The sequence below is a fragment of the Microcaecilia unicolor genome, chromosome 3, assembly GCF_901765095.1.
Source record: "Microcaecilia unicolor chromosome 3, aMicUni1.1, whole genome shotgun sequence".
Classification (NCBI taxonomy): Eukaryota; Metazoa; Chordata; class Amphibia; order Gymnophiona; family Siphonopidae; genus Microcaecilia; species Microcaecilia unicolor.
The window spans coordinates 475524405-475539486 of record NC_044033.1 but is presented as its reverse complement, the minus strand read 5'-3'; the positions used below and the strand labels follow the sequence as shown (position 1 = coordinate 475539486).

The following is a 15082-nucleotide window of genomic DNA, read 5'->3' as shown; positions in this document are numbered from 1 at the left end:
ATTCATCAGTTTCCCACAATTTAATTTTATATATTTATGCATTCTTGTATCCCACTGTTATCCAAAAACAGGTTGCAGTTCAAAGTGGCTTACAATTTACATTCTGATTGAGAATTACAATGATGGTGTACAGTTTATAATGATGGTTTGAGGTTTACATTTTGGTTGAAAATTACATGACGGTTGTCAATTGTGAAGCAGAAAGGACAACGATACAATCATTACCTCAGTCTTGGATAAATTTAACACAAGTCCATTTGTCTTCATCCATTGGCTCACGTTTTCCTTACAAGTACACATGCATCCTAGAAAGCAGGTGGAAACATGTTTATAGTAGTGGTCCCCAAATCCAGTCAGAGCTTCAGCCCAGTTGGGTTTTCAGGATTTCAACAATTAATATGTACGAGACATGTTTGTATATAATGAAGTCATCTTGTGCGTATTCATTGTACAAAGCCTGAAAAATCAAACTGAGTTGTGGCCCTCAATAAATTGAATTGGAGACCCCTGTTTTATAGGGAGAGAGAGAGAGTGAAAGGAGAGAAAGTTCAAAAACAAGAAGCATCTCAGCAAGTTCAAGATGCAACAAGGGGTGTGCAGCCACAGAAAGAAAACTGTAAAATGGACAGAAACTGGAGAAACTGCAGAAGTGTTAGAAGAAATGTTTGCCTCTCTGCAGTTGACGTAAGCATTACAAAAGATAAGACACCCTTGAGGGAGCAGACCGAACAACACATGATCTAAACAAGCTTAAGGAATGCTTGGCAGCTAAGATTCCATGCATCTAAGGTTCAGAAATCCAAGAAAACAGTATGAGATGGGCAGGTGAAATATCAGTGTGTACCAGCTAGAACAAAGACCTTAACTCACTATGGGGCTCATTTTTGAAAGAGAAAAGTGCCCCCCCCCCCAAAAAAAAAAAAGTGTCATAAAGCACCATTTGGACCAATTTGTTCTCAAAATGTCCAAACTGGCATTTTCGAAACCTGTTTTGCAGACGTTTATCTTTGCATTTCATCTGCGTGGACAAGGCTTATATCACACTGCACACTGTTTCATCTAGTCCACTACTGAGTTACTACTACTTACCATTTCTACAGCGCTACTAGATGTACGCAGCGCTGTAAACTTGAACATGAAGAGACAATCCCTGCTCAACAGAGGTTACAAGTCACAATTTGGACTTAGCCAGCTTTACTTTCTAGTGTGCTGTGACCAGTGGCGTACCTAGGGTAGTTGACACCCGGGGCCGGTCATTTTTTAACACCCCCCCCCCAAATCCAGTACTAGGCATACCGAGAATACAAAACACTCAGGACCTATAGAGCAATTCTACCATACCATAAGCAGTAATTTCTACGAGTCACACAAGGAAAAGGAAAGCATCTTAAACAATACAGTGAGCACTAGAACATCAGTTCACCTATTGTAAAATGAAACCAGACAGAATAGTACAGATCGTCGATCCTGCACAGTCAATGCCAACCGAAAGCCATGTCTTTTTCACAAACACAGATACACCCTAATCCACTATAGTATAAGTAATCATAAACTTTCTATTTAGACAAAAATTAAACTGAACCCCCGATGCCAGACTCTGCATACAATGCAACACCACAGAAACAGAAAATGTCCCCTAGTACTGTGCAAAATATAAAGACAGCAGATGTAAATTTGAAAAAAATAACAAACACCAATCACCACTTTACAAATTAACAAATAGAAATAAAACAAATACAGAAAATAAAATAATACCATTTTACTGGACTAATACATTTAGCTTCCAGAGGCCAAAATCTCCTTCCTCAGGTCAGTACAGTATAGTGCTGTTACAGTATCTTATCCTGACCTGAGGAAGGGGGTTCTGTTCTCTGAAAGTTAAGTCAAAATGTATTAAAATTAGTCCAATAAAAAGATTACCTTATTTACATGTTCTATTTATAAACAACACAGCAACAATACTATATCCTAAAGCAAAATAATAAAAATATATATTTACAGTTTGTTGTCTCTGGTTTCTGCTTTCCTCATCTTCTTTTCACTGTCTTCCTTCCATCCAGGATCTGTCTTTGCTCTCTCTCTGCCATCCAGTGTCTGCCCTCTCTAATGTCCCTTCCATCCACTGTCTGCCCTTTCTCTCCCTTCCATCCACCATTTGCCCCAGTCTGCCCTCTTTCTCTCTCCCCCTTCCACCCACCATCTGCCCTTTCTCTCTGCCCCTTCAATCCGTCTGCCCTCCCTCTCCCATCCATCTAGGGTCTGCCCTCCCTCACGCTCCCCACTTCCATCCAGGGTCTGTCCCCTCTCTCTCTGCCCCCCCTTTTCAGCCCCTAGTTCCACCTGCCCCTAGTTCCAGCCCCAGCCCACATCTCCCACCTGCCCCCCCTTTTCAGCACCACTATCCCACCAGTCCCCAGCCCTTTTCTCCCATCAGTCCTGAGCTTCAGCCCCCAGCCACTTCTCCCTGTCCCCTTTTCAGCCCCTAGTTTCAACCCCAGCCCTTTTCTCTCACCAATCCTGAGCTTCAGCCCCAGCCAGCTCTCCCTGTCCCCTTTAAAGCCCCCAGTTTCAGCCCCTGCCCCGTTTCAGCCCACAGTTCCAGCACTAGCCCCCTTATCCCAAATACCCTCCTTTTCAGCCCCCAGTTCCAGCCCCCTTCATCCACCACATGCTTTGCATCCCCCCTTTTCAGCCCCAGACCCATTCTCCCACCTGCCCCAGGCATGGACCCATTCTCCCTCCTGCCCCCTTGTCAGACCCCAGTTCCAGCTTCAGACCCCTTCTCCCCTCTGAGCACCCCCACCCCTCCCCAATTCCCTTCTCCCCTCTGAGCACCCCTCTCAGCTCCCCCACCCCTCCCCAGTTCCCTTCTCCCCTCTGAGAACCCCTCTGAGCTCCCCCACCCCTCCCCAGTTCCCTTCTCCCTTCTGCGAACCCCTCTGAGCTCCCCCCACCCCTCCCCAGTTCCCTTCTCCCCTCTGTGAACCCCTCTGAGCCCCCCCACCCCTCCCCAATTCCCTTCTCCCTTCTGCAAACCCCTCTGAGCTCCCCCCACCCCTCCCCAGTTCTCTTCTCCCTTCTGCGAACCCCTCTGAGCTCCCCCCCACCCCTCCCCAGTTCTCTTCTCCCTTCTGCGAACCCCTCTGAGCTCCCCCCACCCCTCCCCAGTTCTCTTCTCCCTTCTGCGAACACCTCTGAGCTCCCCCCCACCCCTCCCCAGTTCCCTTCTCCCCTCTGTGAACCCCTCTGAGCCCCCCCACCCCTCCCCAATTCCCTTCTCCCTTCTGCGAACCCCTCTGAGCTCCCCCCACCCCTCCCCAATTCCCTTCTCCCCTCTGTGAACCCCTCTGAGCCCCCCCACCCCTCCCCAATTCCCTTCTCCCTTCTGCGAACCCCTCTGAGCTCCCCCCACCCCTCCCCAGTTCCCTTCTCCCCTCTGCGAACCCCTCTGAGCTCCCCCACCTCCTTCTCCCATCTGAGCCCCCCCCCCCCCCCCCCGTGGAGAGCGACAGAGCCCTCTTCTCCTGCCACCACCCTGCGTTTTTGTTTTTTTTTTTAAATCCATGCAGCCGCGACGCAGGCAGCACCTCGTGTCTGCCCTGCTGTGTGCTGTGAAAAAGAAAATCGCTTCCCCCTGGCGTCGGGCCTTCTCTCGCTATGTCCCGCCCTCGAGGAAATAGGACGTTACCTCAAAAGTGGGCGGGACATAGCGAGAGAAGGCCCGACGCCAGGGGGAAGCGATTTTCTTTTTCACAGCACACAGCAGGGCAGACACGAGGTGCTGCCCGCGTCGCGGCTGCATGGATTTAAAAAAAAACGCAGGGTGGTGGCAGGAGACGACGGAGCACCCCCCCACCCGCCGACACCCGAGGCGGACCGCCCCCCCCCCCCCTTGGTACGCCACTGGCTGTGACTAGGACAATTTCCAGAACTTATCAATTAGGAGACAAAATAACTTGCCAGAATTAGAAGTCAGGATTACACTCCAAGAGCCTGCACTCTTAAGAAGTGCTATTCTCCATACATCTTCCATTATGTGTACCATTTACATACCCAAATCCTTCTCACAGCTCTTTAATTACTGTGTTATAGCAACATCAGCAACCGACAGAGGATTTGAGGTAAAAAAATAAACACAAATGCAAGTGGGCATAAGGAGGCCAAACTGATCTGAAGAGGTTTGTGGCTGAAAGGTTTAGGGCTCAAGAAGAATATGACTGTAGTTAGGAGAACACCATCAGGCAGACATTCAGCTGGTTGCTTAACTTTAAATGTGTAACTTGTACAATTCAAATAACATGTACTTTCAGTGGCAGTTACCCACCTATGTCTACCTACTTATAACTTTAAACAGCCACTTACATTTTTTTAAAAGTCATACCTCAAACAGCCTCTTTTCAGATTGGTAAATTTTTCCATGTCCCTTGCTTCTGAATATAAAACCTAGTTGTATTGTATTGTAACATTTATACCCCGCGCTTTCCCACTTATTAGCAGGTTCAATGCAGCTTACAAATATAACAGGTTTACAAGATAACACAAAATGGATAAAACAACTGAATTTAGTATATAAAGAGGTGGACAATAAAAGTGGGTAAGATGGATAAGGGAGGAAGGTGGTTTTACCTAAGACTGCAGAATAGCACCATTATACTAATCCTTGCATATTATACAAAACTATCCTGATAACCCTTGATATAGTCACCATCCTGCTTGTAGTAGTGATTTATTTTACAACACTTTGACTGGTGCATACTTACTCAGCATTTCCTATCCTATCCTTGTGGCCTTCCAAATGTACCAACCTATTTCCTATACAGCAATACCAAAGCTAAAACAACAGAATCCACCCTTATGACTAGGAGAGTCATCACAAAACTTGTGTTCCACATCACTGAAGTAATCACTCAAGCAAAGCAGTCTGTATAAGAAAACCATTGGCAAAGCAGGAGAGGAGTTGGTGCTCTATTTAAAAAAAAATATATATATATATATATCTATATATATATATATATATATCTATATATATATATATCTGACATGAACAGAATAGGAGAATACCAATTTCCCAGCTATTTAAAATATGCCTACCAGTGCTCAAGAAAATAAACATAGGCTGAAACTAAAGAAAGATGTGCCACCCGTACAAAAATTGGGAATTTTCTAAGTTTCTTGGTCCTCAAGTTTCAGCAGCATAACTTTGCCATTTCTGCTGTTCACTTATCTTCTGAGGACAAAAGTAGATGCTAAACAAGGATGAATCCAACACTGGGCATGTTATCCAACAGTCTTTAAATGATACAGATAAGAAGGGCTTTGTTTGTTTAGATATGAGCAGACCCTACATTGCTTGCCAGTGGCGGTCTACTTGCAACTGAGCTCCGAATAGCTTGACCCCTTTCACAACATTTCAATTCATGCAGAGTTGAATACCAATACTTTTGACTAGAGTTACTAATTTGACCCCTGAGGCGTTGATATACGCCAAAACACGGACCGTGTCAGGTCCCTTCATATCTGCATCAATTAAAGATGGATAACATCTCCAGTGCTGGATTCATCCTTGTTTAACCTCTACTTTTGTCTGCTGTAGTTTCCTGTCGTAGAGGTATCCCCTGTTTTGTTTGTTCACTTATCTTCTTACATACCTCCTGGTACTACTAATTCTCCTAATGCAAATCTAAATTATACACACTCAGTGTTAAAACAGTGACAAATATCTGTCAAATAGAATGTGCCAAAGCACTACACTGAAAACATCATTAAAAAAAAAAGCAACAGCAATGCTTGGTTCATGATCAATGCACTTTCTGTGTAGGGTGTGAAATAAATCAATTCCTAATGTTCTGGGTCATTATTACTGCTACACCTGAAATAAACATGAAACCTGATGTTTACAAACATTCTTATATGCTGTGTTTCATCACAAGTTCAACAGGATGAACAGGACACAGAATGCACAATAAAACTTTCCAGTTACAATGTTCAACTATATTTACATTTCCATCCATACAAGATGGAAATCAATCCCTCACAAAAGAAGCACCTTTAACCTATTTTTTACTGACATCATAAAACAATTGAACCTTTCATCTTTCTTCCCCTTCCCCCAAAGGTAAAATAATCTAAATATAGAAAAAAGGACAACCTGGGATTTCCAGTGTGCTGTTGCTCCTATATTTTATATATACATATCCAGTTACACTGATTACAGTAAAAAAAAAAAAAAAATACTTTGACATCTGCATTCAGCCATTCATTCTGGGGTTAAACACACCTTCTGTACCTATTCAGTTCTCATAGAGGATTATGTGCAAGCAGGACACACCTTCATGACAAACACTGAGAAAGGTTTTAGCACTATGATCTCCTGAAGGGGCCAGCTCACACCAATTACATGGGTGAACTGGATGAAGATGTCTGCTCCATGTCTTTCTGGAAAAAGAATAGACCTTCTTCCACAGCTTCACACTTACTTCCAAGCTAGATGCTGCTGAAACCACCCAAGTCGCCAGGACACCAAGAAACAGAGACTATGAGACAGAAGCAGAAATGGACACTAGGCTTTCATTATTAAATAAAGAAGATTCCTTTCCAAGGGCAAAGCATGGGAAAATTCCTACTTAGCCAAGGCTCATTATGTAGCCACAACAGAGATCAGCAACTCTTTGTGTGCAAGGGACCTGCAGCCTCAACAAACATACATACATGTATATTCACATATGCACAAGCATACCTACTAAACAACTGTTAAGTACACAGATATACAGAGAGCACATATTGTCACACATACACATATTCTTCTTTCCTTGCACATACACTCGTATAGAGAAACTCACACAGATATCCCCCCCCCCCCCCCAGCTAGACTTTTAACACACTGACATCTATACACAGATACCCTTTAGCTACAATCCTGAATAGCCAGGTTTTCAGAACAGCCCTAATGAATATGCATGTCATAAATTTGCATGCACTATCTTCACTGTATGCAAATATAGCTCATAAATATTCATTAAAGATATCCTGAAAACCATTGTGGTTTGCGGCCCCAAATGAATGCTGTTTGACACCCCTGCTTTAACACACAGCTCAGGACAGCTCACCTTTGGCTTCGCAGTCGGCACAGTACTTGTTGTCCTCTTCGCGCAGCATGCGGGACAGGATGGCCTGGTGCTGCTCATTCAGCTTCTGCGCCTTCTCTCGCTCTGAACGGGTCGTCATCCTACACACGGGGCGGACACACAACTCACTGGAAGGAGTTCGGAGAACGGGGTGTCTGTGCCGAATCCGCAGAAGAGAGCCGAGCTAGAGAGAAGAAACGGCAGCTTTCACACAGACACCCGCAGCTACGCCGACACTTCCGCAAAAGCCGGAACTACATTTCCCAGCCCCTCTTCCTGCGCGCGATGCACAGGAAACCGTCTGCAGAAAAAAAAAAAAAAAAAAGATCCCTACTGCGAGCTGCTACCTACCGACGCGTGCGCGATGAACGCAGAAATTATCGCTCCTTTCCTACGGCAGACTCAGAACTCCAGGACGTTATCTCCCCTCGGACTTTCGAAACAACAGTGCAAGAAGATAAACTTATTGTGTTCTTCCGCGGCCAGGTGAGGTGGTGGGCGCGGCATCCGTTAGGAAGTGACGCATGAACATACCTTTGTGACGTTCTGAGAGACAGAGGAATGTGACAGCGTGTTCCACAAGCTTGAAAACTGAGCCGGCGATTTTGCCGCTTCACGTTCTACTGACAGCCTTTAAAGGCTGCACGCTCCTTAAGATAGAACAATACCTCGTTTTCGCGTCTCAGATGGAATTTATTCGTAGGATTTGATTTATTTTATTTACCAATTTATTTCATGTGTTATATGCGTTTTTAAATGCTTAGGTACATAAGTACATAAGTAGTGCCATACTGGGAAAGACCAAAGGTCCATCTAGCCCAGCATCCTGTCACCGACAGTGGCCAATCCAGGTCAAGGGCACCTGGCACGCTCCCCAAACGTAAAAACATTCCAGACAAGTTATACCTAAAAATGCGGAATTTTTCCAAGTCCATTTAATAGCGGTCTATGGACTTGTCCTTTAGGAATCTATCTAACCCCTTTTTAAACTCCGTCAAGCTAACCGCCCGTACCACGTTCTCCGGCAACAAATTCCAGAGTCTAATTACACGTTGGGTGAAGAAATATTTTCTCCGATTTGTTTTAAATTTACCACACTGTAGCTTCAACTCATGCCCTCTAGTCCTAGTATTTTTGGATAGCGTGAACAGTCGCTTCACATCCACCCGATCCATTCCACTCATTATTTTATACACTTCTATCATATCTCCCCTCAGCCGTCTCTTCTCCAAGCTGAAAAGCCCTAGCCTTCTCAGCCTCTCTTCATAGGAAAGTCGTCCCATCCCCACTATCATTTTCGTCGCCCTTCGCTGTACCTTTTCCAATTCTACTATATCTTTTTTGAGATACGGAGACCAGTACTGAACACAATACTCCAGGTGCGGTCGCACCATGGAGCGATACAACGGCATTATAACATCCGCACACCTGGCCTCCATACCCTTCCTAATAACACCCAACATTCTATTCGCTTTCCTAGCCGCAGCAGCACACTGAGCAGAAGGTTTCAGCGTATCATCGACGACGACACCCAGATCCCTTTCTTGATCCGTAACTCCTAACGCGGAACCTTGCAAGACGTAGCTATAATTCGGGTTCCTCTTACCCACATGCATCACTTTGCACTTGTCAACATTGAACTTCATCTGCCACTTGCACGCCCATTCTCCCAGTCTCGCAAGGTCCTCCTGTAATCGTTCACATTCCTCCTGCGACTTGACGACCCTGAATAATTTTGTGTCATCGGCGAATTTAATTACCTCACTAGTTATTCCCATCTCTAGGTCATTTATAAATACATTAAAAAGCAACGGACCCAGCACAGACCCCTGCGGGACCCCACTAACTACCCTCCTCCACTGAGAATACTGGCCACGCAATCCTACTCTCTGCTTCCTATCTTTCAACCAGTTCTTAATCCATAATAATACCCTACCTCCGATTCCATGACTCTGCAATTTCTTCAGGAGTCTTTCGTGCGGCACTTTGTCAAACGCCTTCTGAAAATCCAGTTCCCTTCTTTATAGTATATACTGGCAGGGACAACAGAGCACCTTTTTGGTTGGAGAATTCAAACTAGGGGCTCAAAAGGGTGTGGTGCCTTGGATTTTTGTTTTTGTACCCCTGCCACAGTCTCACCTCCCACCTGCACCATTCCTTCCCCTCCTCCCACATGCCCCGCCCCCAGCCTTGGGGTCAAATACAATTTAATAATTTAAACATGTGTTTCTCAACCCAGTCACACCTTGACATTGTGGTTTTCAGGATATCCATCGTTAATGTACATGAGAGGTTTGCATATAACCATAGGAGCCAACTTTTCAAAATTACTGGGGATGCTAGGCCTAATGAAATTAACCCCTCCCTGGAAACATATAAGGAATTTTTTCAATATTGGGGGTGCTCAAGACCCACAGCACCAGCTCCTATGCATATAACAAAGGCAATGCATGCAAATTTCTCATTCACTGTGGATATCCAGAAAACTGGATAGGTCAGGATCCCAAGGCCAGTGACTCAGATGTTTGGGGAAACTAAAGATGACAGGGCAGGATTGGGCGGGGTGGGCCAAGTTAAAATCCTTGGGGTGGCAACACCTGTGTCAGCAGTAAAGGGACAGTGGCGGCACTTTTGAATTACACCAGTGAGCTGAACCACTGTGGGCAAGTGGAAAATGCTCTCTGGGCACTGGCAGCACAAAAGTAAAAATTTGGGGGCTCTGCTAGAATGGGCAAGGGGTGAGCCCTTGTGCTGGCCTCCAAGGAGAAGCGACAGTCGACAGGCCGAAACCTTCACCTATACGCAACCCTATTCCCCGAGGATTGAGCACTCAGGTTCAAGTGACCGGCAGGACTTACAAGTCGGAGGGGCTTGAAGAGAGAAGACAGCTGAAACGTTAGGCAAGAAATAGGAGATTCTGGGTCCTGTCAGGGTCTTGGCAGGCGGCTGGCAGGCAATGTCGAGGTCTGGTCCAGGTCTTGGCAGGCAATGTTGAGGTTCGGTCCGAGTCTTAGCAGGTGGCTGGCATGCAGTGTCAAGGTCCAATCCGAGTCTAGGCAAGCAGCTGGCAGGCAGAGAGACAGGCGGAGTCAGCACCAGGAAACCAGAGTCAAGATACAGAAAGGAAACGCACCGGGAGCGTTAGAAGATTTCAAGCTGAAGTGTCTTGCATATGGTGAGGCTGGAATTTCAAGGGGAGGTATGCATCTGACATCAGTGTCTCCCCAACGCACCAGTGATGTCACTTCCGCCCCTGTGTGATGAAGCTGGATAGTGAAGCCATTCCTCCTGCCAGTGCGCACACACTCCAAGGCGTGCCCCTTTAGACTGCTCGCCTGCTGTGTCTGGCACTGCTGCTCCTAGCACCGAAAGTTACCAGCCCGGCCCTGAGGACACGGAGGACACAAATGCGAAGTAAGCAGCCACGACATAAAGACAAAAATTGAACTGGGAAACCCAAGAAGTCAAACTAGATATGTACCACAACATAGGAGAAATAAAAACAGAAGTGCATTTTCTCTTGTACTGATAAAAAAATACAAAGACATCCATAATACATATTTTCCAGAACTAATATATTCCACCAAATAGATTCAAAATAAAACACTTTTTTCTACCTTTGTTGTCTGGGTACTGTATTTTTCCAAGCACGTTGGTCCCAGTTTCTTCTTTTCTGTTTTCCTCTCTCTTTCCTGTATGTGTGGTCCATTTGTCCTTTCTCCACGTTCCTCGTATCTTTTTCTATTCCCTCACTATATCTGTCTCTGATATATTTCCTCTTTCTCTCTTTTCTGTCTCTCCCCTCAAATTTCACCTTCTCAGTCCTCCACCTATATTTCACTTATCAGTACCTATCAACTTTCCATCTCCTCCTCTCACGCCTACATCTCCTGTCTCATTCCTTCCTTAGCCTCCTATTCCCTTCTCTTTCACCCACTCCCCATTAGTACAACTCTACCCTCTGTACTTACCATCCTCCTCTCACTCATCTCCTTGAAAACCCCCATGGTCTCTCCCACATGGTTCCACCATGTCAAATATCTCCCCTCCTTGTCCCTTCTTACACCCTTGTAACCCAGCATCTCCCTGTCCCCCCACCACCCCATCTCTCCTCCACCACTATGGTCCATCATTTCCCTGTCCTCTCTCCCTTCCCCTTCACCCCTATGGTCCAGCAGTTCCCTATCTCATCTTCCCCCCCCCCCTTCCTTCTTATGGTCCAGCAACTCCCTGTCCCCTCTATCCCTATGGTCCAGCAACTCCCTGTCCCCTCTCTCCCACTTCACCTTTATGGTTTAACAGCTCCTTGTTCCCTCTCTCCACCTTCACCTTTATGGTCCAGCAACTCCCTGTCTCATTGTTCTCCCTCCTTCCCCATTATGGTCCAACAATTCCTTTCCTCCTTTCCCTTCCTCTCCACCCCTATGCTGCAGTAACTCCCCTCTCTTCCTTTTCCCCTTATGATCCCACGGCTCCCTGTCCCCTCTCTCTCTCTTTCCTTCCCCTACCCCTCAGAAAAGTGCAGCTTCAGTGTTCAGCAGGGCAGCAGCTCAGAGAGGAGATCCTACTCAGGAAACCCAGCCTGGTGCCAAGAGACATGGCTACACATGTCCCAATGCCATGCACGTTCCCAGGCTGTGTAAGTGGCAAACTGCACACCAGAAGTGAAAGCCTGCTAAATGTGGTTTACCACCTACACAAATTGGGAAGGAGCACAGGATCTCTTGTGGGTCCAGCATCTCTCACCTTCTCTTACTCACTCTCTCCCTCCACCTATGGTCTGTCACTTCCCCTCCAATGGTCTGCTATCTTCCTCCTATCCCCCTACCCCTGTGATCCAGCACCTGTTCCCTTCCCTCCCTCTTCCCCCTCCCCCATGGGTTCAGCACATCTCCCTTCTCCCCCACGTCCAGGACCTTTCCCTCTTCTTCTCTAAGCCCCCCCGAGTCCAGAACATCTCCTTCCCTCAGCGCCCCCCTCATGAGTCCATCAACTCTTCCTCTTGTTCCCTCAGACCCCCTCTAAGAGTCTAACTCTTCCGCATGTTCCCTCAGTCCCCCCAGAAGTCCAACAACTCTCCCTCTTTATCCCTCAGCACCCCCTCCCCCTGTGAGTCCAGCACCACTTCCTCTTTATCCCTCAACCACCTCCTGAATCCAAAACCACTCCAGCTTCTTCCTTCAGCTCCTCCCCTGTGAATCCAACACCACTCCCTCTTTCTCCCAGCCCTCCCTTGAGTCCTGCACTGATCTCTCTTTTCCCCTCAGCCCTGTCATGAGTCCAGCACCTCCTTCTTCCCTCAGACCTCCCCCCACCTCTTCTCCCTTCTTCCCCTCTCGGTCCATCAAAACTGTTTTCGTTAGCATCCCCTGCAGCATTAACAGGCTGCATGAGCCAGTGCTGGATCCTGCCCTCTGCTGCATCCCATCCTCGCATACACAAATTTGTCAGAGGGGCAGAATGCGGCAGAGGGAAGGATCCGGTGCCGGCTCAGGCGGCCTGTTATTGCTGCAGGGGCTGCTAAAGAAAATAGGATTGATGGACCGAGAGGGGAAGAAGGAAGAAGAGGTGGGGGGAGGTCTGAGGGAAGAAGGAGGTGCTGGACTCATGACAGGGCTGAAGGGAAAAGATTTGGAGGGGCGAAGAGGGAGCAACACTGGTTCCACGGAGGGGGGTGCTGGTTCGACAGGGGGGAGTGGCACTGGCTCCACAGAGGGGAGGGGAGAAGACAAGAAGCCAACAAAGTTTAAAAAAAAATCTCCACTGCTATGTACTTAATCTATAGGGCCAGTGATGTCACTGCCTGGGCGTTCGGTGCCCTTTATCACTGATGCCCTGGACCAGAGCCTCACCTGGTCCATAGGTTAAGCCGGCCCTGATCCAAACAACACAATTTTTGGTTCCACCCCTAAGCTCTCTATTTGCTGGTGCTGTGTAGAGCCAGGCAAAATATTGGTTGAGCCATTACCCCAGTGGCCTGCTTCATAAGTACATAAGAACATAAGTGTTGCCATACTGGGACAATCCAAAGGTCCATCAAGCTCGGTATCCTGTTTCCAACAATGGCCAATCCAGGTCACAAGTACCTAGAAGACCTCAAAACAGTACAATAAATTTTATGCTGCTTATCCTAGAAATAAGCAGTGGATTTTCCCAAGTCCATTTTAATAATGGCTTATGGACTTTTCTTTTAGGAAGATATCCAAACCTTTTTAAACCCCGCTAAGCTAACTGCTTTTACTACATTCTTTGGCAATGAATTCCAGAGTTTAATTATATGTTGAGTGAAGAAATATTTTCTCTGATTCATTTTAAATTTACTACTTTTTAGCTTTGTTGTGTGCCCCCTAGTTCTAGTATTTTTTTGAAATAGTAAACAAGCGATTCATGTCTACCTATTCCACTCCACTCATTATTTTATAGACCTCTATCATATCTCCCCTCAGACGTCTTTTCTCCAAGCTGAAGAGCCCTAGCCATTTCAGCCTTTCCTAATAGGGAAGTCATCCCATACACTTTATTATTTTTGTCGCCCTGCTCTGTACCTTTTCTAATTCCACTATATCTTTTTTGAAACGCAGTTACCAGAATTGCACACAGTAGGAGGAAGTCATGGATAGAAGAAAATCATATAGGCCTGACCCTCATAACCAAGACCTCGCTACGTAGTAAAGTGGAGGAGTGGCATAGTGGTTAGGGTGGTGGACTTTGGGCCTGGGGAACTGAGGAACTGAGTTTGATTCCCCACAGGCAGCTTCTTGTGACTCTGGGCAAGTCACTTAACCCTCCATTGCCCCATGTAAGCCACATTGAGCCTGCCATGAGTGGGAAAAACGCGGGGTACAAATGTAACAAAAAAAAAAAGACGACCTAGCAATAATCGATCTATACTCACCTGGCTATAAAATGGTCCACTTGACACGAAATGCAAAAAAAGGTGGGGGAGTATCAATCATCTGTAGACAGATCTTTCTTAAAATTGAATCTAATCTCAGAATTCATAACACCATCCTTAGAAATCATTGCATACACCAGGGGCGTATCTGTGTGGGGCCACGGGGGCCTGGGCCCCCCCTAGATTTGGCCCTGGGCCCCTCTACCGCCAATGCCTTTGACCCCACTCCTGCCGCCGCTGGTACCTTTGCTGGTGCCGCCAGCCAAACGTCCTGTTCTCCGGCGCGGATCTGCAAGGGTGGGCTTCTGTTTCTGTGAGTCTGACATCCTGCATGTTGTATGGACTCGGCAGCGCGAACGGTGCAGCAATTGAGAGAGGCGGTAGGGGGGTCCAGGGCCGCGCGCTTCTGTTTCTGTGATGACATGACGTCCACACGATCCTTCCTGCTGAAGTCTGGCCTGATCTAGTCCGGTCCAGGTCAGCGGCCGTCTGACTCCACAATTCTTCCCACTGCCACCCTGTTGCTCACCGCTTCATCGTGCCTCACTGCCGCCCTGGCTGGCTGCTCACTGTGACCTGCCTCGTGCCTCACAACTTCGGGTTCACGAACTTTGCGCCAACCAGTTACCACTCACCAGAGGAGGAGGATTGGAGCACTGAAGAGCCCACCACCGACCAGAGCCACCATCAGCTGCCTAGCCTGCCTATCACTGCAGCAGCAGCACCAGTAGTCCTCCAGGCTCCACACTGCCCTGCCTGCTGTCCACTCCAGAGTCCAGACTGAGAATCCAGACTCTCCAGGTAAAAAAAAACCCCAAAACAAAAAACTTTGGGGACACTGGTGAAGTGATGCTGGGTTGGGCTGGTGTTGTGTGGGTTGTGGAACTGTGGGAACTGCAGAGTTAACTCGATGCTGGGTGATGTGGGGTTAGTGCCCCCCCCCCCTTTAACTGGCTCCCTCAAAATGTCAGGTCTAGATACGCCCCTGGCATACACTATCTAGGAAACATCAAACCAAGGCCATCTTTGCTGCATCCGGTTTTATCGACCACCAAGCAGATGG

The 15082-nt window shown here is 47.0% G+C and overlaps 1 protein-coding gene across 2 annotated transcripts in view; it reads right to left on the bottom strand.

Annotated features, from left to right (window-relative positions):
- Positions 1-7368, bottom strand: part of SMAP1 (small ArfGAP 1) — a 384385-nt gene extending 377017 nt beyond the window's left edge. For both annotated transcript variants that reach the window (XM_030199008.1, XM_030199009.1), the window contains exon 1: positions 7107-7368. In XM_030199008.1, coding sequence (XP_030054868.1) covers positions 7107-7224 — 118 coding nt within the window. In that variant the 5' untranslated portion in view covers positions 7225-7368. The remainder of the gene's footprint in view (positions 1-7106) is intronic.
- Positions 7369-15082: the final 7714 nt, after the last annotated feature.